General features: G+C 47.0%; 3 protein-coding genes across 5 annotated transcripts in view; 2 read left to right on the forward strand and 1 right to left on the reverse strand.

Moving 5' to 3' along the window:
- The window catches only part of PTPN6 (protein tyrosine phosphatase non-receptor type 6), an 18,048-nt gene extending 4,331 nt beyond the window's left edge, over positions 1-13,717 (forward strand). Inside the window, exons 2-16 of one of the 3 annotated variants that reach the window (XM_053450226.1) lie at positions 783-905; positions 1,186-1,380; positions 6,308-6,488; positions 6,577-6,690; positions 7,286-7,396; positions 8,510-8,606; positions 8,838-8,917; positions 9,237-9,386; positions 9,494-9,628; positions 9,820-9,974; positions 10,231-10,298; positions 10,376-10,527; positions 10,694-10,776; positions 10,857-10,997; positions 13,223-13,717. In XM_053450226.1, coding sequence (XP_053306201.1) covers positions 783-905; positions 1,186-1,380; positions 6,308-6,488; positions 6,577-6,690; positions 7,286-7,396; positions 8,510-8,606; positions 8,838-8,917; positions 9,237-9,386; positions 9,494-9,628; positions 9,820-9,974; positions 10,231-10,298; positions 10,376-10,527; positions 10,694-10,776; positions 10,857-10,977 — 1,765 coding nt within the window. In that variant the 3' untranslated portion in view covers positions 10,978-10,997; positions 13,223-13,717. Of the gene's footprint in view, positions 1-782; positions 906-1,185; positions 1,381-6,307; positions 6,489-6,576; positions 6,691-7,285; positions 7,397-8,509; positions 8,607-8,837; positions 8,918-9,236; positions 9,387-9,493; positions 9,629-9,819; positions 9,975-10,230; positions 10,299-10,375; positions 10,528-10,693; positions 10,777-10,856; positions 10,998-12,966; positions 13,099-13,222 lie in introns of those variants that run through there. The other 2 variants (XM_053450227.1, XM_053450228.1) reach the window with 2 other exon arrangements.
- A 1,148-nt stretch (positions 13,718-14,865) lies between these two features.
- Positions 14,866-19,696, reverse strand: PHB2 (prohibitin 2). The gene is made up of 9 exons (XM_053450232.1): positions 19,561-19,696; positions 17,615-17,744; positions 17,421-17,505; positions 17,177-17,256; positions 16,610-16,794; positions 16,366-16,495; positions 16,155-16,260; positions 15,675-15,750; positions 14,866-14,946 (listed from the first exon to the last, which is right to left on the reverse strand). The coding sequence occupies exons 2-9, from the start codon at positions 17,739-17,741 to the stop codon at positions 14,866-14,868; spliced, it is 870 nt and encodes a 289-aa protein (XP_053306207.1). The 5' UTR covers positions 17,742-17,744; positions 19,561-19,696.
- Positions 19,697-19,746: 50 nt separating this feature from the next.
- Positions 19,747-22,923, forward strand: EMG1 (EMG1 N1-specific pseudouridine methyltransferase). The gene is made up of 6 exons (XM_053450242.1): positions 19,747-19,921; positions 20,292-20,393; positions 21,275-21,416; positions 21,717-21,775; positions 21,886-22,035; positions 22,349-22,923. The coding sequence occupies exons 1-6, from the start codon at positions 19,787-19,789 to the stop codon at positions 22,460-22,462; spliced, it is 702 nt and encodes a 233-aa protein (XP_053306217.1). The 5' UTR covers positions 19,747-19,786; the 3' UTR covers positions 22,463-22,923.
- The last annotated feature ends 240 nt before the right edge of the window (positions 22,924-23,163 follow it).

Raw genomic sequence — 23,163 nt, forward strand, 5'->3', positions numbered from 1 at the left:
GACTTAGAGGTATAAGCAGAGGAAAGAGTGAGACACTAGTTTCCATTTCATAGATAATCTCCGAGACCTTATTATTGAGATACGGCTCTGGAGTCAGATCTATGGTGAGGTTAATTAACACGGTGCCAGGAAATATATATATGGAATCCCGAAGACGTACACGGAATTATTAGAAACCCCTTGAAATGTGTCATGGAATAAAGTTCAACTGTCAAAAAGTTGTAGAGCAGCATCTTTAGGTGGAAATTCACAGAAATGGGTCGCAGATACCTGGAATAACCTTCTAGCTGAAGGAAACGCAGAACGCTTGGAAGGCGCTTGAAACGAACTACAAACGTTGGTCTTCTCTGTGGTCCAAGTCACCATTTTTGATTGAATGTTTGGTGGCCCACATACAAGCGTTTTGGTGCTTGGCAGGCACGGACTGGCCATCGGGCCGGGCCGCGGCAGGGCCAGATTGACTTAGGGGCTGATGGAGCTGCAGCTCCAGGACCTACCTTAAAATAGGCCCAGTCAGAACCGGACAGACTGGGCCTATGCGGCCTCTACGGCCACATTAACGCAGAGCATAAGGGGCACCTGCCCCTTAAGCCCACCGCAACTGCGACCGGGTCCACCACTCTAATTACTCATCATTCACACCGTGTCTCGCTTCCATTCCTCGTCCAAGCTTTGTTGTCACTCGCTTCCATTTAAGTCATACCCTCCAAATTTCTCCTACTACCCCTCGCTCCCTTTAACTCCCGTTTCTAATCCCATTTCCGATCTCCTGCATCCGTCAGGTGGTTTCATAGAGATGTTACTGGATTGGAGGCTGAGGCGCGCCTGAAATCTCGAGGGGTTCCCGGAAGTTTTCTTGTCCGTCCCAGCAAAAAGAGGCCAGAAGACTTCACCCTGTCTGTCAGGTATGAGCCGCAAGTACTCGCCTTCCGTAAGGGGGCACCGCATGGTGAGGGCCAAGCATGGGTGTGTGGTTTGGAAGGTTCAGCCAGTCCTGTTGGGGAACTTGATGATAAAGTAACATAAACATGTAAGATGTCCAGGTCTTCAGAGGTAGGACGGTATTCCGTAGAAGATTGTCTAGGTAGACGAGTATATATATTTTGGGAAGGAATATTATAGACTATAGAAGAACGACCCAGGACCTTCTTGGCCAATGACTACGTGATATTTTAAACCCTGCAGGTTGGAAGATTCTGTGACCCACATCCGGATCCAGAACACAGGCGACTATTATGATCTATACGGGGGAGAACAGTTTGCCACACTGTCTGAGTTGGTGGAATATTACATGGGGGAGCATGCGTCTCTGCAGGACACAGAGGGGCATTTCATTCAGCTTAAGTACCCTCTGAACTCTTCCGACCCCACCAGCGAACGGTGAGTCATCCAAGTGTCCAAGACAGAATAATCAAAAATATAGTAACATAATATAATTTTACCCCAGGAGCAGCCAACATTCATCACCCATAGACGTAGGAGAGGTGTGTGAATGTCCAGGGAGGTGCATGAATACCGGAGAGGTGTGTGAATGTCCAGGGAGGTGCATGAATACCGGAGAGGTGTGTGAATGACCCTGGGAGGGTATTATAAGCACCCATGGAGGTATTCATCGCAGGGAATCGGATGACCCTACAGGTTTCCTTGTACTGAGACCCGGAGTGGAGGTTTTAGACATTATTGCGCAGTGTATATTTTGGCTTCGGTGGTGCTCAGCCTTCCTGCGGTGTTGCTGGGGAATGTTGGGTAATCGCTCCGCAGGCTGCAGTAACCAGAATCGGGATTCCTGTAATAGACAGAAGCCACGTAAAGGGGAACTGCCCTGGAATGATACAATCTCACGGTAATTAGAGAGCGGAGTCACACCGAATTATCACTACTCGAGGACTCCATCGTAGGACATCTGGATGCCAGCCTCCTTCTCACACCTGACTGTGCAGGTTGCTTTATGGCAGGGGTTGCTTAGTCCTCCCCAATGGAGTCTTTGTATAATATGTTGGCACATTGGGGTGTAGGAGGGTGCAATTAATTTACCATTATTTTTTTTTTTTTATTGCCGCTGGTTCTATAGTATGAGTTTCCATTATATATTGCGGACTAGGGGTGGGCAATAAGAGCTATAGACCACCATCGGTGGACATACACAAACCTAGGAGACTGGGGTACCAGCTGGGACCCGGTCAGGACTGTCTCACTGCATTTAGGCGTGTTAGTAGGTATGACAATGATGTTCTTATGTGTCTATACTCCATTTGGGTAACACATCGCGCAGGACCTCTATGGCCATTTTGCTTTCTGAATAGCATATCGCGATACTGCCCATGGAGGTAATGGGGGGTACACCAACCCCCCCCCCCGGTATGAGAGCTCAGCTTTAACCCATTCACGTCTCTCCCTAAACATTCTACAAAACACCATAACACGCGTGTATTACGGTCGCTCTAGTGATTTTGGTGTCGGGACGCCGGTTTGATATGTGGCGGGACTTCTGTGGTCGCTATTAATAGTCCGTTAAATGAAGGGACACGATGTATACGTTTCGGTGGACAGGATGAGGTCGGCCTCGATCCCCCGCAGCTCCGGCTCTTCAGGCAGAGGAAGTGAGAAAGAATTGCAAATTTAGGTGCTTTATTTTAGTAACCGATTCTCGCCTGTCTTGAGAAACACGACGCGTTACTTAAAGAGACAGCCAGCCTTCCCTGCGCTTCAACCAACCTGATGGCTGTGCGGTCCCTTTAAAATATGCTGGGGGGGGGTTACAGAATCCCCCCCGGTTCTATACACATTATCGGGGCTTTTAGGGCTGTAGAACCCTGCGATACCCTCATACCCAGCAAACATTCAGGGACATTGGGGAGGAAAAACAGACTCCAAAAAAGGAATGTCTGTTCTAAAGAGAGACACTTGGGAGGTATGATTCAGGTCCGTATTTCAGCAGGGTGGATAACTATTATATCACGCTATCTAAATTCCATTAGGTCTCTGTCTCTTCCTCTGTCTCGCTGCCCTTGTCTGTCTCTCCGCGTTTCTGTGTCTGTCTCTTGTCTTTATCGCTCTTGATTTCCATCTATTCTGATGTGATATTTTTCATATACGGCATTTGCATTCCCCTCATACAAAGGTGTCATTCATGGAAGGAACCGGGCTTTTAGCCTCAAGTAACCCTGTAGGGGACCAGCCCTGCCCGTCAGCGGGCTCAGGTTAGATGACATATTGTCATATAAATGGCCGTGTCCTGCAGGAACCCCGCACAATGTATAGATTGATAGATTTCATTCATCTCAAGGATTTAACAATACATTATGCAGGGCACGGCCCTCCTTGCTGGTGAAACTCACTGGCGTTATGATGCTCCAACTTGCCATAACGCGCCGTTTAGTGTACAAGGCCCAGGGATTACGTGTATCACGTGTGTCCTCCGTTACTTGGCGTGTGCTCAGGGTTCATGGATTACAGCCCCGACGCTCTCTCTGTTGACCAAAGGAGGGATCTGGAGCGGAGCCGACTTCTTCTTATTAACGGATTGTGGCACCCACGCATACCGTGGCTGTGTAGGCGAATCGCAATTTGTCGTTGATTTCGCTAAAAGTTGACGTAACTTCAATATTTTGGCAAATACGGAATATACATCATAAACCTTTAATGGCAGGGGTTTAGGGCTGTATTCACTAAGGAGGGAGTTGCAATCCAAGCTCACTGACTTTACATCAGCGATCCAGCGCCTAGGGGTCCCTGATATAAGAACAGCTTGACGTGCGGCTGCACTCCGTATAACGTTAGTTTTTGTAGAACATCTTCTGCTTTTTTATTCCCTTTTCTGTTTTTTTTTTCTTTCTCACAAATTAAAGCACCCGCCTCGTCTCCCTAAACCAATCCCCCCCCCGATACCCTCCACCCCCCCCGCCACCTTCTCCAGACACCCCCATCGCTGCCCGACCTGCCACCGCTACGTACCCATCAGCCTCCCCGGACACCAACAACCCGCTTCTTACCCTCCCCACGCCGCTGACGCTCATCTAGACAACTGCCCCATTTTGCCCAATATAAAGGCTACCTCCATAAACATCACCCCCCCACACACAGCACCTCATAATTCCTCTCTACCACCCCTATCACCCTCATCCATCCGTTTCTGACCAGTTGCTTCCCACCAGCGTCCCATCCATTGCCTACAGCCTAATAACGAACCCCCACCGCCTCTACCCCTCCTAATAAACTGCCCCATCGTTCTGCCCTTCTCTGTGGCTACTGCCCCCCCCCCCCCGCTCTAACACACCCGGCCTCTTTGTCCTCACTTCTTCCTTCTTGTGGTTGGAAAATTTGCTGTTTTGAAATGTTTGTGTCGCTGAAATTTCCATCATGTGACTTTTCACACGTCAACCGCAACATCTCGGCCTTCAGAATGCACGCGGTCACAAAGCGCGGCACCGTGCACACCGCCAAGCACAGCACCGTCCGTGACATGAAATGCAAAATGCCCCCCCCCGGCACATTACACACGGCGTGTATTAGGGCCGAGCCGGACGAGCAGAACTTGAAAAGCTTTATTATAAATGCAGAACATAGAGACGGAGTAACGAAAATAAAACAAAAAAAAGGGTTTATTTAAATGGGGGCTTACTGGTATTACTGGTGGGCAACTCTTTCCCCGGAACGGGGGGCGGCAAAAGAGCAGTAAGCTGCGGGCCCGTGTTAGGTGGCCGTTGTGGCACCCCCTGATCAATGGCACCTGGGGCGGACCCCCCCCGCCCCCCTTTAGGTACGCTACTGGTTCAAGGCTGTTATCTTAGACCAATCCTGGTTGTCGACAATGGAATGCCTCAGTCTTAATCAGCTAGAAGGACTCTCGTGGAAATGCTTTTGACTCAGAATGGATTATTGCCAAACAAACACGGGCAAACTGCCGGGAGTTTATTTATTCCGTGACCAGGGACCCGACCTCTGTAACAACTGAAAGATACAATGTCTCAACTTTATAAAGAGCAAGCATGTGTAACAACCCCCAGCGCTGTATACAGTAACAACCCCCAGCGCTGTATACAGTAATAACCCCCAGCGCTGTATACAGTAACAACCCCCAGCGCTGTATACAGTAACAACCCCCAGCGCTGTATACAGTAATATAACCTCCCAGCACTGTATACAATAATATAATCCCCCCAGTGCTGTATACAGTAATATAACTCCCAGCGCTGTATACAGTAATATAACCCCCAGCACTGTATACAGTAACAACCCCCAGCGCTGTATACAGTAACAACCCCCAGCGCTGTATACAGTAATATAACCCCAGCGCTGTATACAGTAATAACCCCCAGCACTGTATACAGTAATATAACCCCCAGCGCTGTATACAGTAATAACCCCCAGTGCTGTATACAGTAATATAACCCCCAGCGCTGTATACAGTAATATAACCCCCAGCACTGTATACAGTAATAACTTCCAGTTTATGGGGCAAAGCTTACAACTAGTTTAAAAATATAAAATGTATTTTTAATAAAAAAATGTTGTTTATTAATTATGTTAAAAATGTTTCAATATGTGCACAATGGGCAAAACATTGCAAAAGAAAACTTTATTCGCGTTCCATTTAAGATCCCCTAAACCACATACACGGGGGGGGGGCTTCCGTGAGAAGTAAGGAAGGATCCCAAATGCTGACATCCACCGGACGGCCCCCACAGGCATCGTGTCGTACGCGGGGTTCACTCTGCAAATCAGTTTCACAACGAGCCTCGCTTTATACACGATCCCTCAGAGATCATCTCAGATCCGCTGAGTCCAGTTGATCCCATCTAAAAATGTTGTCACCACTTTTTTCGTCAACAGACATTTGTGTTGCATAAAACGACCATTACTTAAAAAGTTACAAAGGTTTGGGGTCACTCAGCTGTTTTGGTGGAAAATAAGGAAACTTAATTGCAAAAAGGGTTTCCTAACCATCAATTATCCCTTTAAACTTAAACTCGGATCAGCGAACACAACGTGCCATTGGAACACAGGAGTGATGGGAGTGATAAAGGGCCATTGGAGCACAGGAGTGATGGGAGTGATAAAGGGCCATTGGAACACAGGAGTGATGGGAGTGATAAAGGGCCATTGGAACACAGGAGTGATGGGAGTGATAAAGGGCCATTGGAACACAGGAGTGATGGGAGTGATAAAGGGCCATTGGAACACAGGAGTGATGGGAGTGATAAAGGGCCATTGGAACACAGGAGTGATGGGAGTGATAAAGGGCCATTGGAACACAGGAGTGATGGGAGTGATAAATTAAATGTAACTTAATGCTGTCTCTTCACAGCTGGTATCACGGATATCTCTCTGGACTGGAGGCCGAGAGGCTGTTACAGGAGAAAGGAGAACCCTGGACTTTCCTGGTGAGAGAGAGTCGGAGTAAACCCGGAGACTTTGTCATCTCCATCCTCACCGCAGAAGAGAAAGATGGATATTTCAAAGTCACCCACATTAAGATCTCGTGCAAGGTGATGCCCATGCGCAGTAACGCTGTGCGATCTCCTGCTTCGGCTTCTTCCCCTCTCATGACTTTTCCCCCCATTTTGTTTTTTTCAGGGTGAGAAATACACTCTGGGAGACGCAATGTTTGATTCCCTCACAGATCTTATCGACGAATACAGGAAGAAGGACATCGAGGAGATAACGGGAGCTCGGGTGTACTTGAAAAAGGTTTACACATTTCCTGCTGTTTCTTTACACATTATCAGGGCATCAGGTAGGAAAGAGGGGCATCAGGGAGGAAAGAGGGGCATCAGGGAGGAAAGAGGGGCATCAGGGAGGAGGTCCTCAGCTCGCATCCACCACATCTCTCTTCACTGCCACTGAATGATCCAGCAGGGGGCGCTTCACTGTTGGCCAATTTCTGCATAACTGAGGTGGATATTCACGATGTGTATAATCCTGGCCGCGGCGTCACCGAGGTTGGTGTCGGCCCCTGTGGACACCGCATCCCGGAGCGGGGACGTCACCACGTTGTGTCGGCTCTGATGCCATCTCTCTCACCCCCCCATGATGGCTTAAACCTCAAATTCTGGGGGAAATAATAATAATACATAGATTTGAAATAAATAATATGTAGAACAGGTCAGCCGGTGGGGTCCTCACCCGCCGCACCCCCCATAGTGACCCCTCAGCATCCTGGTTATCTAAATAATAATTGTGATGACGCAGAGGAGATTAGCAGCTCCTCCACAATGATGTATATATGTCCTTTTTAAAGATTATTTGACATTTTTGTTTCATTTATTCCTCCCCGGGACGGCAGCCGTATTACTCCACAAGAGTCAATGCAGCTGATATAGAAAATCGGATGAAAGAATTGGATAAAAAGTCGGTGGAGCAAACAGCGAAGGCCGGGTTCTGGGAAGAGTTCGATGTGAGTAATTCAATCATTAAACGCGTCTCGCTGACATCTGTCTCTTTAATTGCGAGACCCCCTCCCAGACACTCTCCTTCCCGCATATTTTGTTTTTTTTCACTCGTTCTGGGATATTCTGAGGATTTATTTGTGTTTTTTGTTTTATGCCAACATACATTACCGTTCAGCGGTTTGGGGTCACTCAGCTGTTTTGGTGGAAAACAAGGAGATTTCTGGCTGTAACGTAATTACAAAAGGGTTTCTAACCATCAATTATCCTTTAAAACTTAACCATTTAAGGACAATGGGCGGTCCCTAAACCCATTGAAAACATTGTATGGGCTTTGTCATTAAGGGGTTAAACTTGGATCAGCAAACACAACGTACCATTGGAACACAGGAGTGATGGGAGTGATAAAGGGCCACTGGAAGACAGGAGTGATGGGAGTGATAAAGGGCCATTGGAACACAGGAGTGATGGGAGTGATAAAGGGCCATTGGAACGCAGGAGTGATGGGAGTGATGAAGGGCCATTGGAACGCAGGAGTGATGGGAGTGATAAAGAACCATTGGAACGCAGGAGTGATGGGAGTGATAAAGGGCCATTGGAAGACAGGAGTGATGGGAGTGATAAAGGGCCATTGGAACACAGGAGTGATGGGAGTGATAAAGGGCCTCTGGAAGACAGGAGTGATGGGAGTGATAAAGGGCCATTGGAACACAGGAGTGATGGGAGTGATAAAGGGCCATTGGAACGCAGGAGTGATGGGAGTGATGAAGGGCCATTGGAACGCAGGAGTGATGGGAGTGATAAAGAACCATTGGAACGCAGGAGTGATGGGAGTGATAAAGGGCCATTGGAAGACAGGAGTGATGGGAGTGATAAAGGGCCATTGGAACACAGGAGTGATGGGAGTGATAAAGGGCCATTGGAACGCAGGAGTGATGGGAGTGATAAAGAACCATTGGAACGCAGGAGTGATAGGAGTGATAAAGGGCCAAAAAAACAAGGTACATTTCAAAGTGACCCCAAACTTTTGAACGGTTGTGTACGTCGCTGCAATCCTTCACACAACTCAGACGGAAGCCTCCCTCGTTTACATCGTTCTGGTCTGATCTCTTCCCGCTCAGGCTCTCCAAAAGCTGGAATCAAAACTACTTTATGATAGAAAAGAAGGTCAGAAACCGGAAAACAAGAGCAAAAATCGATACAAGAATATCCTGCCGTGTAAGTCACGATATATATATATATACCTGCCCCGATATATATATACTTATATACCTGCCCTGTCCCACATCTCTCTGCTCCTACTCATATTCTATCCTCACTCCTGGTCGTTGTCTACTTTCCTACAATTCTTGGGCTTCCTCTTTCTTGTTTGGTGTCATCATCATCATCATCGTCATCATCATCATCTCTCCTTTCTTATCCTTCTCATCCCTTCTTCTCTCTCTGCAGTTGATCACACTCGTGTTATTTTAAAATGCGGAGATAAGAATATCCCGGGATCAGATTATATCAACGCTAACTACGTAACGGTGAGAGGGGGGAGCGGGCCGGCGGGCCGGCGGGCCGGGGATGATACTGCACGGGGGAGACGCTCCATAGGAACCAAGAAGGGAGGCTGGATGAGATCGGACGGATTGGGAAAGAGTCTGAAAGGGACTTCTTCTCTTGGGAAAGGATTGAGGGTTTTTCTTTTACAGAAAGGGAAGATACTGGAAACATTTGGGGTAATACTGGAGGTACTGGGGAAACACTGGAAGGGCTTTGGGTTATACTGGGACATACTGGATGTGATTGGGAGAGTGTTAGATAGCGATGGTTTGGGTATAATATCGATATTTTTCCATGTAGAATCAGCTGTGGGGAGACGGCGATCCACCCAAACGTTTCATCGCTTGCCAGGGGTGTCTGGCGTCCACCACGTCCGACTTCTGGGAGATGGTCTGGCAGGAGAACAGTCGGGTCATCGTCATGACCACCAAGGAGATAGAGAAGGGCCGGGTGAGGGCGCCAAATGCCTTTTACTGAATACAAACCCCTTCTGCGTATACTCTCAGTACCGTCACGTACCCTTCATACTCAAACAAGCCCACTTCTTTTGCCCTTAGACGAAATGCGTAGCCTACTGGCCGGAGGCCGGCGCTGCTGTAAAGGAGTTCGGTAGGTTCCAGGTTGAGATCGTTCAAGAGCACGAAGCGATGGAGTATAAAGTGCGGAGTCTACGGGTGTCCCTTACAGATCAGGTAAGAGGTTTCCGAATCACAGCGCCCCCCGCACCCGGGTCACATTATCCCCGGCCGGCCCAACACGGAACGTATAGAGCTTTCGGGCACCAAGGTCTCCGTGACATTGGTTCTGCTTGGCCCCCCCCCCGTTATTTATCTGCCAGAATATTTCCGTGCATCGGTTTATTGGTAAGTTCCTTTGTTTCCAGCGGGAGATGTTCCGTAACATTGCCCATTACCAGTACCTCAGCTGGCCAGACCACGGAGTTCCTACCGATCCCGGAGGAGTCCTCAGTTTCCTGGGAGAGGTCAACCGGATGCAGGAGAGCCTCCCGAAAGCTGGGCCTATTATCGTGCACTGCAGGTAACCGCAGACCCCCATTACTTATTCATTGTACAGACCTCTTTTTCCCTATTATCTGATAATGCGGAACAGCCTCCCAGCAGAGGTGGTAGAGGGTAATACAGTGAGGGAACTTAAACATGCATGGGACAGGCCTATGGTTGAATTCATTTCACGCTATCAGTCCGGCTCGTCCGATTTCTGTTCACAGTCCTTGGAACTCATAATCTGCTGCCCTGTTTAAATGTCACATGACCTGTCGTCTCTCTCTTGGCAGCGCCGGGATTGGCCGCACCGGGACGATTATAGCCATCGACATGTTGGTAGAAATGATTCAGACAAAAGGTGGTAATTCTACACATTCTTGTGAAACGATCCCCACGGGTGATCTTCGTCACTCACACTCCGGCTGTCCCCTCCAGGTCTGGACACCGACATCGACGTGCAGAAGACCATCGAGATGGTCCGGTCCCAGCGCTCCGGGATGGTGCAGACAGAAGCTCAGTACAAGTTTGTCTATATGGCCATTGCCCAGTTCATCGACTCCACCAAATACAAGCTAAAGGCCGTGGAGGTATGCGGGGGGGGGGGTCCGGGGGACCCTAGGAGAGATTTGCCAGAAAGGGGGATTCTTGGGAATGAGGATGTTGGGTGGTATGAGAGGAAGGAGATAGAGGAGATGTGGATGGGATTTTGTTTTTCTTGGTGATTCTGATACTCAAGACTTTTTCGTGTTGCAGAACTTAAAGGTCACAGAGTCTGAGTACGGAAACCTAGGACTCAATCTGTCCAAGATGAAAGTAACGCGGACCCCATCATCAAAGTGAGACCCGGAGAAGGCGTATTTCTCTGTGCTGCTGGTTTGTTGGTTTTTCCATCTGTCTGACGCACGTTGTGTTCCAGGCCTCGGGATGAAGGTACCCTCTACGAGAATCTGAATGCTCGGAAAGACAAGAAAGAGAAAGTCCAGAAGAAGTCCTCATCCGAGCGAGAGAAGCCGAGATTGTCGGTGAAGAAGAAGTAACCTGGAGGTGAGGCAACCAGGTGGGTCAGAAAGCTGGGACCCTCAGAGAAGGGTGCTGGGGTGGGCTTAGTTGTGGCGCCTTCCCTGGAAACGCAGTAACCTAGATACTGGGGCGCAACCGCAGAACCATCAAGAAATGCGTTGAATGAACCGCCGGAGATTCGAGAAGAAACCAACATGAAGCCACCAGGAACGCGTTTATCCTCCAGTGCTGTTCGGAGCCACTTCGGCTCCGACGCCAGCGAGGCGGAGGAGGGGTACTGGTACAGGCTGGTATCATCAAAGATGAGCTGGCTGGACCTTTTCGAGTTAAAGAGGGACTCAAACTCAACTCCCCAACCTACTGCCAGTTTTTAGAAGACACGACGATGCACGGCAAAGCTCCATGGCATGCATCAAAGTTCTCCGCCGCGCGACTGGCCAGTAAAGGCCTTACAGATGAAAATATAATGACACGGCCGCCTTCCTCGCCTGACCTAAACCCTGTTGAGAAATTGCGGGCCCTTCTTAAACTCCGAAAGGTGTCTGGGAGGCTGGGGTTACTGCCGCAGAATGCCACGAATGGAGGACTTCTAACTGTTACTGAGAAGAAGTTTGGCTATATCAGTCACTGATTTTTTTTTTTTGGAAATGTCACAAATGTTTATTTGTAAATTTGGAGTTGTTTGCTTAGCATTCTCACTTTAATAGATGAAAATACACATAAAATGGGAAAATTATAATTCTTTTAGTTGCATAATAATTCCGCACACATGGATGTTCCCTTTAGAAAACCCACCTTTACTTTCCTAAATATTCAGGTTTAAGGTTTCTTAACATTTTGGATTGATGAAGAGCACCGAAGTTGCTCAAAAGGATAATTAATCCTCAGAAATGCAACTTGCCTCATAATCGTGCACACAGTGTATAGTATTAACCGCCAGCGCTGTAAACAGGAACAACACCCCCAGCACTGTATATAGTAATGTAACCCCCAGAGCTGTATACAGTAATATAACCCCCAGCCCCTGTAATATAACCCCCAGTAATATAACCCCCAGCGCTGTATTCAGTAATATAACCCCCAGCGCTGTATACAGTAATATAACCCCCAGCGCTGTATACAGTTATATAACCCCTAGCGCTGTATACAGTAATATAACCCCCATCGCTGTATACAGTAATATAACCCCCAGCGCTGTATTCAGTAATATAACCCCCAGCGCTGTATACAGTTATATAACCCCTAGCGCTGTATACAGTAATATAACCCCCATCGCTGTATACAGTAATATAACCCCCAGTGCTATATACAGTAATATAACCCCCCAGCGCTGTATACAGTAATATAACCCCCCAGCGCTGTATACAGTAATATAACCCCCAGCGCTGTATACAGTAATATAACCCCCAGCGCTGTATACAGTAATATAACCCCTAGCACTGTATACAGTAATATAACCCCCAGCGCTGTATACAGTAATATAACCCCCAGCGCTGTATACAGTAATATAACCCCTAGCGCTGTATACAGTAATATAACCCCCAGCGCTGTATACAGTAATATAACCCCCAGCGCTGTATACAGTAATATAACCCCCAGCGCTGTATACAGTGATATAACCCCCCAGTGCTGTATACAGTAATATAACCCCCAGCGCTGTATACAGTAATATACCCCCCAGCGCTGTATACAGTAATATAACCCCCCAGCGCTGTATACAGTAATATAACCCCCAGCGCTGTATACAGTAATATAACCCCCAGCGCTGTATACAGTAATATAACCCCTAGCACTGTATACAGTAATATAACCCCCAGCGCTGTATACAGTAATATAACCCCCAGCGCTGTATACAGTAATATAACCCCTAGCGCTGTATACAGTAATATAACCCCCAGCGCTGTATACAGTAATATAACCCCCAGCGCTGTATACAGTAATGTCGGTCAGTGACCTGAAACCTGGTTTTATCTCATTTTGAGCCAATAAACTCCCTTTATCTGCAGACCTGGAGCCGCCGTTGCTGTCAGTCATGTGATATTTTGGGTGACTGTCCCGGCTCAGACCCCACACTGAGCTGATGCTTTGAAGCACGAAGGTCTCCAGCAACTCGGCCCCACGCTGTGTTTTGTAAATATCCAAACATCTGCCGTTTGTAAATAAACTTCTATATGTTGCAAAAGCTTTAGTTATTATTATTTGTGTGATTGGGGTAGAGATGGCGGCAGATGAGACGGTTAATTGTTGTTTCTCCATTTACAGAGCCGTGCCTGCGCCATCGTGCCACGGAGGACCATCTGCAGTGTTTGGACGTTTTTTATCAAACTTTTTCATTCTGTACCAAGCTCCCCGACGGCCGGGAAAGCGATAAACGTTTACAGAACGCGAGGCCGGATGTAATATAATATATTCGTGCAAGCAACCAAAACCGATTGAGCTTACACTTCTTTTTCATTGCAACAGAAAGGAAACGTCCTTCTCCCCGTATTTCTTGCTGTATTATCAAAATCAGAAACCGAATTTGACTGCAGATAAGAACCATTCGGCCCATTTAACGCTGATTCGGCCCTTGGCCTCATCTTACATTCAGGGTCGGCTTAGGCCTGCACCATCCGTGTTTAAATTCCCTTTATTAACCTTTTAACGCCTCTGTTCCACTCATCTACCGCCCTCTCTGTGAACTTCTTCCATCTCAGCCTCTCTTGTTGTAACTTTCCTCCTCATTTGAAATAAACTTCCCTTCTGTATTTTGTTAAATCTCTTGGGTATTTAAATGTTTCTATCCCACCCCCCCCCCCCCAAACCAGACATATTGAGACCCCTTAGTCGTTCCTGATCATCGTTATACTGCGCACCATTCCCCCGAACGCTCTCCGGAATATCTATATCACACTGGAGATGGGGTCTCCAGAACTGTCCGCGATTCTCTAGGTGAGGTCAGAGATCTGTAAAGTGGCGGAACCTTCTCCATCTTCCTGCAACTAACGCCTCTGGCTGTACAACCAGCACCCCGCGACGCTTAAATCCTCAGAAATAATTACCCCCAAAACCATTCTCCTCCATTGTCGTTGGCAAAGTTGGCCAACACTGACCTTTGTGTACTTGTTTAAACTGTGTAGCCGGCGTAGAGTCCTACCTTAGTGCCATCCACGGCCACACATACACCTAGCCACACACACACCTAGCCATCCACGGCCACACACATACACACACACACAGGGAAACATACACACAACGCATACACCTAGACACACACACAGAGGGAACCTGGTTATATAGTGAGTTTGCTGAACGCTCTATTGAGAAGTATTTCTAAATAATTGGCCACAAAATAAATGTTTCACTTAGAATTTTTTTATAAAGTTCTCACGGGTAAATGCGTCTCTTTTGCTGTCAGAGTCCACATTCAAGCTGGGGGGTAAAGGTTAAGTGCTCCGGCCCTCCCCGCCGTGGGCAGGACAGGTGGTGGCGCGGTCAGGAAAGGTTCAGGGCGGCCAGAAAAATCACGAGGCTCGGTCGGTCCGCGTCCTTCACTTCTTTTTGTCTTTGGTCAGAAGGCTGTCACTGCAGAAAGGGATAAACGCGTTAGCCCTAGGAGCACAGGGACGGCATTTACAGCATCACAGGAGATGATAGGGAGGGTGCAGACAAGATGGGGTAAAAGGGGTTAAGATATCGATGTACTCACCTTCCTCTGCAAAGCGAAGGATTCCAAGATGAAGGGATGGGGGAAGAAGGAAAGAAAACAAAAAACATTAAGTTAATGCGAGGATGTGTACGGGAAGCCAGTATAAAAGGTGTGTAGGTGGTTGTGTATGTGGGCGTGTATGTATGTATGTATGTATGAATGAATGAATGATCAGTACAGGAGGGTCACGCATGTTCTGATCTCAAGCTGCCTGCCCTCACCTGGTGAAAGTTACGTCTTGCAGGTTCAGCACCAAATTGTCAGCGTTCAGGTAGACCCGGTTCTGCGATGCCGCAATCTATGATAGAACGAGAGTCAGATAGCAGTCAGCGCCGGATCCAGTAAATTTCAGACGAGGGACACAAGGGGAATGATGGAGCCAGCGCAAAACAAGCAGGACAAACACAAGCGCATACGCTGCGCCCCAAAGCGACCAAATCAGCGTCTTAACCAGGAGTTAAGGAGTGCGCTTCACTACACATTGAGAAGCGAAGTCGCTCTGTATGATTCTCACAGTATGGGGGTAAATAACTCAGAAAACATGTAAAAAGACACAATATAGTGAACTATCAAAGCCCCAAGGTCTGCACTAAAGCTTGTGATTAAGATCTCCGTGGTTCTTCCAGGTTTGGTATCCACTTCCCTGTTTGTCTCGGGCAAGAAAGATCCGCAGTGTCAGTATAAATAAACCGTATAAATCACCCGAATCCAGCGCAATGAAGAGCCGCCGGTTCCTATACGTCCATACTGTCCGGTACCTTATATACTTTTGTTTTAATAAATGCTCCAATTTACCGACACTGCTGATACCATCCCTGGAGGAACTATAGAAACCACAGAGGTCTTAACCACAAGCTTTAAGACTGAGCAGCATGACGCTCGTTAATAAGAGAGCGCACATTCTTCGATATTCCACACTATATACTACTTCTATATGTTCTCTCCATGTCTGGAGTTTTTTAACCCCATCCGCCGACGTTTAGGTGTAGGAGAGCGCACCGAGGGAAATATCACAGGAGGACTCACCGTCTTTGCGATGCTCTGCGCAGCCCGGATCCGGCGGAGTTTCAGGTACCCGGGATTCTTACTGAGCGCATCACCAATGTGAGAAAGCAGGTCAAGGATAATGAGACACGAAACACATGAAACACTTATGGAGGAACGGCAGCTCCCACGGTCTCTCATCACGACTGAACATATAATATACACCTTATCAATGGCTCTTATTTTATCTAAATGCGCTAAACATACCTACAAAAAATGTATCTCTCTGCACCGCGGTAATCGATAAGATTTGGGGGTTTCGTCTCCCAGGATCACAATATGATCCCGAACAGGAACAGCCTCTCTGTAATTCCCTTTAGATTAAACCCAAAAGGAAAGCCGTGAATCACACGCATCCGGTGTCATTTGAAATAAAAAAATAAATAAAAATAGGAAGCCGATGACCACATGTGACCGTAATAAAGCCCTCGTAGCCATATAAGAGACTAAGTTGTTCAGGATATCATCTTGCCGGCAGTGGCCTCTCCTTCCGCTTGGACGATCTTCTGCTTCTGATCCTGCTTTGCTTTCTCCACCAAGAACTGAGCTCTCTGAGCCTCCTGCTGAGCTGCGAGGCGAGAGAGAACATTGAACCGGGGGTTCAGCAAGCAGTTGGTGGGCGTCGGGAAGATGATGTAAGAGAAGAAAGACAGAGGGTGGTCCGGTTACTCACCCACTTGCTTGGACTCCACGGCCGCCGTGTACTCCCTGCTGAAGCTCAGTTCGGTGATGGCAACGTCGTCCAGGATCAAATTGAAATCCTTCGCTCGCTCTGTCAGATCCCGACGAATAAGAAGAGACACCTGGGCAGGGGTCGGACACGGACACGGTCACGGGAGAAGAAACATTGTCCACCGGAGTTAAAGGAATGTTACCCTCTTATTCCGCTATGCCCACGCCTGCATGTTAACCCTTACCTGGGCTCTCTGTGTTATCAGCTGGGAGGCATTGAATTTGGCCACCACGCTCTTCAGCACTTCGTTGACAATAGAGGGTAGAACCCGTTCTTCATAATCCAAGCCAAGGCGCTGATAGATCAGGGGCAGCTCCGATGCCAGCGGGCGCGATAAGACACGTAGGGTAATGTTCACCATCTGCAGATCTGATACACGGGATAGCGTTACCACAAACAACGCCACGTCTGACATATAGAATAACGTCCAAGAGTACACGGATAGTAATAATATGCTGGTCGGGAACACGTGGACATGAGGAGGAGCGAGAGGTCCTTGTCAACTAATGAAATGATCTGCGTTCAGGGCACCAGCAGCCTGCACAGGTAGTTCTATTGCCCAGTAAGGGGTAATAACGCTCCAAGCTATGGTTATATATGAGGCTAGTATATGATGTGGGGTATCTGATATGGAGCCTGTAGGAGCAGCACATGCAGAATACACCCTAACATTGGTAATTTAGCAACAGCATTTGCAGAGTTTCTGCGGTCCCGTCAGTAACACGGCCACCAAACCGCACCGGATTTTTACCTTTGGACCCAGTTGGTGATGAGATTTTCCGTGGCTTTGCTCTGATATCGTAGATAATTGGATACTGGAACCAGGGGATCCTAAGGGAGACAAAGCAGACATCACTCATCATGCCCTCATGTGCCCTCTCCGTTATTCCCAACTTGGGACACCGATAATCAGAGTACTACTTTACTCCGATTCCCCGCATTAACGCTGCTTTACACGGTACCTGCATACAACGGATACTGAGAGAAAAACGCACCTGAAGTGAAGCCCCTCAGCCAGGATTGTGTCCTTCTGAACGCCACCAATGCGGTTGAAGAAAATGGCTCTTTGACCTCCTTCCACTAAAAGAAAACACAAGATAGATGACCAGGATGTAGGACCAGCGGTGGGACAGCTTTGGGGTGGGGGGCAGTGGTGATAAAAGGCAAACGGGTGGTCCTATAAACGCACCTGTAAAGACAGACTCCTTTACCGCGTAAGCCACGGCTCCTGCCCCGAGCAGCATCTTCAGAGCTGTCCCCATTCCACGGGGGCCGGCGGGAAGACGCCCCGCAAAGTCTTTCAAATTCTGTGCCATTTTCTGTGGAAGGAAGGAAACACATTGACATTTCTCCATACACGGAACCCACTGAGAACACGCATGGGTCAAATTTAACACGCGTCACATGTACGTGGTCCCTGCATGCACTGAGAGCATCTGTCAGGATGAGCTTCTGAACGATCCGATCCGAATGCCTGGGCAGACGGGACGATATCAGAGGTTTGCCGGCCCCTACCGCAGCGCAACCGGAAGATGGATTAACGCGGCACGAGGGGGACATATCGCTAAAATAATTCCATTATATAATACATATAAAGCCTTTCATCACCAACACGTGTGATATACATACATAAAATACATACATATGATACACATCTAGTATACAGCGTGCCAAGGGTCCACCCTGTACATACATGAACAGCAGTATGTCAGCTGAAGGTTAAACGCAGCCTGCGCTCACTGCTGCCCCCGCAGGTCAGACACAAGAATAACGCTGTATGTTCCTTTTCAGTGAATTTCGTGTTTTTATATAAATTTACAGTGTAAAGGAGAATAATAAATAAAGTTTGTAGTTTAACTGCCACCTGCACCTGTTGACAGGATTTAGAATTAACAGATACAAGAAAAATCTAATATAATCTCCACAGACTGGTATTTAAAACGTCAAATTACTAATTCACCGGACGCGGAAAACCCCGCAGAATCGTACAAAAACCGCAACAAATCCCTGAAAACCTCAACGTGACTGTATCAAGAACCTTTAGATAGTTTGCCTATATGCAAGGAACAGGGTAGCAAAAAATGCGCTCCAATAAACCGCATGTTTCAAGCAAATTCCTGTAATGGAACAAAAAAAAACAATAAAAACGTCTACTTTTAATTAAAACGGACCCCAATTAAACTCCAGGGATATTAAGACACCAAAAATAACTTTGGCAAATGTCTCATTAAAGCGGCTCCATATACAATATACTCGTTATAAGCAGTGACCGGCGTCCAATGCCGGGGTATTTAACGGGTGAATTCACGTTACTGCCCCAAAATATCGTTAAGGTGCGTTTTTTGCTTTTAGTGGGACGTCATAATGAGATTTTGGGGAAAGAGCGTTATAATCTCTCTTTGCGTTTATATAAAAACGCAGATTATTATCGATAAAGCCCTTAAAGCGCTCAGATTTGATGCATCTCAAAGGCGGAGAGATGCTGAGACCGAAGGTCTTGGTAAAAACCCTAAATAATGTTTCACTGAGAGTGGTGGGTAAGTGGAACAGCATCTCAGTGGAAATGGTAGGGATTAGACAGGATTTTAGGCTACCTCCCTGGGTGTCACAGCAATCGTAAAAAGACAACAGGATGGAAATCTGATGGCACCATATATATATTACCAAAATATACATATATAATACATACAATTCATATATACACGGAAACATAGAATTTGATGGCTGATCAGCTCCAGCATTTTTAATTTCCCTCACTGTATTACCTTCTACTGCTTCTGCTGAGAGACTGTTCCATTTATCTACTACCCTCTCGGTAAAGTCCATTTTAATATATATATATACGCACTGTCATTGACACACACATATAGACAGACATATAGATAGATTATATATATATATATATACACACACACGTTGATTAGTAAAGCGACTGTAATTTATGCCCTTGTGCAGCGGTTTTACACCACAAAGGGCAAATTAGACTAAAACTGGAAATGCCCTCCAGGCAGCGCTGCGTACATGTGAGAGACATTATGCAAGGCCGCGGCACAGGTCGGCGCCATCCGAGGCCAATAATAACCCCAGCATATAGATATAAATAATAACTGGCATTAACACGGACAGAATACCCACAGCGCCCGCGGACTCCTCTCACGTGCAGCTCCGCTCTGTGACTCCGGCAGTGGAAGGACACCGGAAGTATTCCCCTTCTGCTCAGCCTCGGGTAGCACCTGACAGCTAGAGGATCAGTTCCGTGCGTCACCTCCGGTGTCAGAACGCGCGGAGCTCCTTGCCAATCGCAAGATGGTGGGCTCGGAACCGGAAATAGCTTTCCCTCAACGTTTTCGGCCTCAGAAACATGGCGGCGCCCAAAGGATCCACGCGAGCTAGAGCCGCAGAGGAGAATAGCGATGTTGTGGAACCCAGGGGGAAGCGGAGGAGAGAAAAAAGGCTCATAGTGTTACTGGAGGGAGCCAGCCTGGAGACAGTGCGGGTAACGCGTCTGTGAATATAATGTGTTCTGTATAAACTGTACCACAAACCCCCCAATACGCATTACCCGCTCCCTCAGCACTGGCTTCTGTATGTACATTATCCTATGCCCAATATACACATAGCCCTATATACATAACCCTTCACACCCCATTCTGCTTACATGCAATGGCCCCTATATACAGTTACCCCATCCCCTTACATATACTTACACCCCTAGTTGCATTACAGCCGTAACCTAGTGAGCATCGCAGTATATCCTCGCGTTGGTTTCTAGCAAAAGAGCTCATTAACGGCTTTAATGCCTTTTTAAAGCTAAATTAACGATCAGCAACGGTTTCATAACTTTCATATCTAACTTAAATTTTCAGGTGGGGAAAACATACGAGCTGCTGAACTGCGATCAACACAAATCTCTTATTATAAAGAATGGGAGAGATCCAGGAGAGGTCCGGCCAGACATCACACACCAGGTACCCGACTGCTGCTGCTGCTGCTGCGTCGCCGCCGCCGCCCGTGACGGTGACTGAAGGCCGGGGGTCAAGTCTGGCTTTTACAGAACCCTTCTAACCTGAGTTTAATTCAGCACCGAATGTATCTAGGGGGATGTTATCCGGATTTAATATCTGGAGCGCTTTCTTTCTACGGTTTGCATTTGACCCTTTATGCCTCAGTACTGAGCCGACGTGTCATCAAGTCCTTATTGCAGTTCTATGAAAATACCTAATGTCTGTAAATTATGTAAACGCACTTAAATAATTAACAATATAATGGCGTGCGTATACAAAAATATAACAAACACATAGTGTATATATATGTGTGTGTATATACACACATCTACCGGTATTTATATATATATATATTACACACACATGTATATACGTGTGTGTATATATATATATATATATATATATATATATATATATATATATATAAGCTCTGATATATGGTTGGAAAATTTTGTTTTTCTACATAAAAAAAAAAAGGTTCCATGAAAGGGAAATAAAATGAAAATGTTTACTGCAGATCTTCTAAAATGAGGCATCTGTTGTTTTGACAAGGAAATGGTTTGGGATTATCTGTATGTGGCTCTTCGTATCTCTTGCTTTGTGTCACATGCTTGTCTTATTTTCTTGGCTCTCCAATTATTTATAGCGTGTCAGAATTCCGGGTGGCAGACTTTCAGAGTTTGACAGAACGACCCATTTATATACCTATACAGTAGCCTCTTTCCAATGGGATCTTTTGCAGAACTGAGTTCTTGGAGGCGCCAGGCCTTAATAACGTATCGCTGTCATTCATTGCATTGTTACCCGGCATTATGAATGTTATTTATTGGATTACCGTCTTGCAGAGTTTGCTGATGCTCCTCGACAGTCCTCTGAATCGCGCGGGGCTGCTTCAGGTCTATATCCACACGCAGCGCAACGTTCTTATCGAGGTGAACCCACAGACGCGGATTCCTCGGACCTTCCCCCGGTTTTGTGGCTTAATGGGTAAGCAATGGTTTTGTAGAGGTTTGGCATACATAAAGGGACTTAACAAGAGGGTGGTAGATAAATAGAACAGCCTCCCAGCAGAAGTGGTAGAGGCTAATACAGTGTGGCATATGGCTCCAGAATCTAACAGCTGATTAAGGTTTGAGTCTTTGCAGCAGGATAAATGGGTCTGATCTGCCGGCGAGTTGTTTTTAATTGGATTGAGGTTGTGAGAAATACAGAATATTTGGGAATACATGTATTTAGGGTATTTCGGCTCTTTTTCATGCCTCTGCTGACATGCCCCTCTCGTTTCAGTCCAGCTGCTGCATAAGCTTAGCGTCCGAGCTGCAGATGGACCCCAGAAGCTCCTTAAGGTGAGAACGACTGTTCAAAGGACCGAGACCCCTCCAGCCCCCAAAGCATTGCTGTTCACACCGTTCTTTTTTTTAGATTGTATTATTTTTTGTTTATTTGATGATTTCAGGTTATTAAGAACCCGCTGACTGATCACCTACCCGTTGGCTGTCTGAAGATCTCCACGTCGTTCACAGGAGAGAGCGTTCCTTGCGTGCGGGATCTCGTACCCCCGTCGGAGCCCGTGCTCTTTATAGTGGGCGCCTTTGCGCATGGCTCGGTACGTCTCCCCGTGTTGTGATTAGAGTGCAGATCCCGCTGGATATTATTAAATCTTCACAAACTCTCCCCTGCTGTGTTTTTAGACTCGTTCATTTAATTATTGTGTGTTTTCTGCTGGTTCCGGGAGCTGCAGATTATTTTCTGTGATTAATAGAATCACAGCAAGCATTAAATAGAGGGTCTTGTGTCCTTTAGCTTTATTTCCATACTGGCAATAAGGGGTAATTTGGGGGAGCGGGGGTCATTAATAAAACACTTCTGCGTGTCCCTCCTTCCCGGCTTATGTGTTCTTCTCCGTCTCTCTCCCGCAGGTTAATGTGGATTATGCCGAACGCCTGGTTTCCATCAGCCAGTACCCCCTCTCTGCCGCATTAACCTGCGCCAAGATCTGCACTGCGTTTGAAGAAGTTTGGGGGGTGCAGTGAAGCTGTCGGCATCTCGGAACGTCCAAAATACGCCGATATTTCCATCCTGGGACTCAAACGTCCTCTGCTGTAAAGAACTTTGTCATATATTTGTAATACATTTATTTGTAGAGGTGAAGATGGGGCACAGAGGCCAAGATCAACCATTTCTGATGCTTTTTATTGTTTTGGGGCAATAAGTGAAACTGTTTGGGATGTGATGGTATGGAGGGAACATAGCTGGGGCAGTTGGCTTGGTGGGAGGTTAAATATTGAAAGGGGGTGAGTAGATCCCTGGGGGGTTGTTTTACTCCTAGGTGCGTTATGGAGGCCCCACTCTGTTGAGTTTCACCTGGCAGAAGGGATGGCCCTATATAAAACATAAAGTGTCCCACAAGCATTCCAAGTCCTGCTTTTTACTGTATGCCCTCAATAAACAATATTAAAAAATCCAACTTATGTATATACTATGGGAGCAACCACCTGTTGTCATGATCTGCATGATTATCCCTCCCCATTTAGTTCTCACTCCCAGTAAGTTGCTGATTGTTGCTCATTGGTTTAGGCAACACTCGTCAGGGAGAGAATTCAGGGCCGGATAACGATAATGCAAGTCGTGCCACAATCTGCCCGTTATCTCAGATTCCCTGAGGTCGAGTAGAGCCTCAATTCTAAAGAAAGCATGATGCGGATCGGAAAGCACAAGCTACGGGGAACGTAAT

Source organism: Spea bombifrons, chromosome 11 (genome assembly GCF_027358695.1).
Source record: "Spea bombifrons isolate aSpeBom1 chromosome 11, aSpeBom1.2.pri, whole genome shotgun sequence".
Classification (NCBI taxonomy): Eukaryota; Metazoa; Chordata; class Amphibia; order Anura; family Pelobatidae; genus Spea; species Spea bombifrons.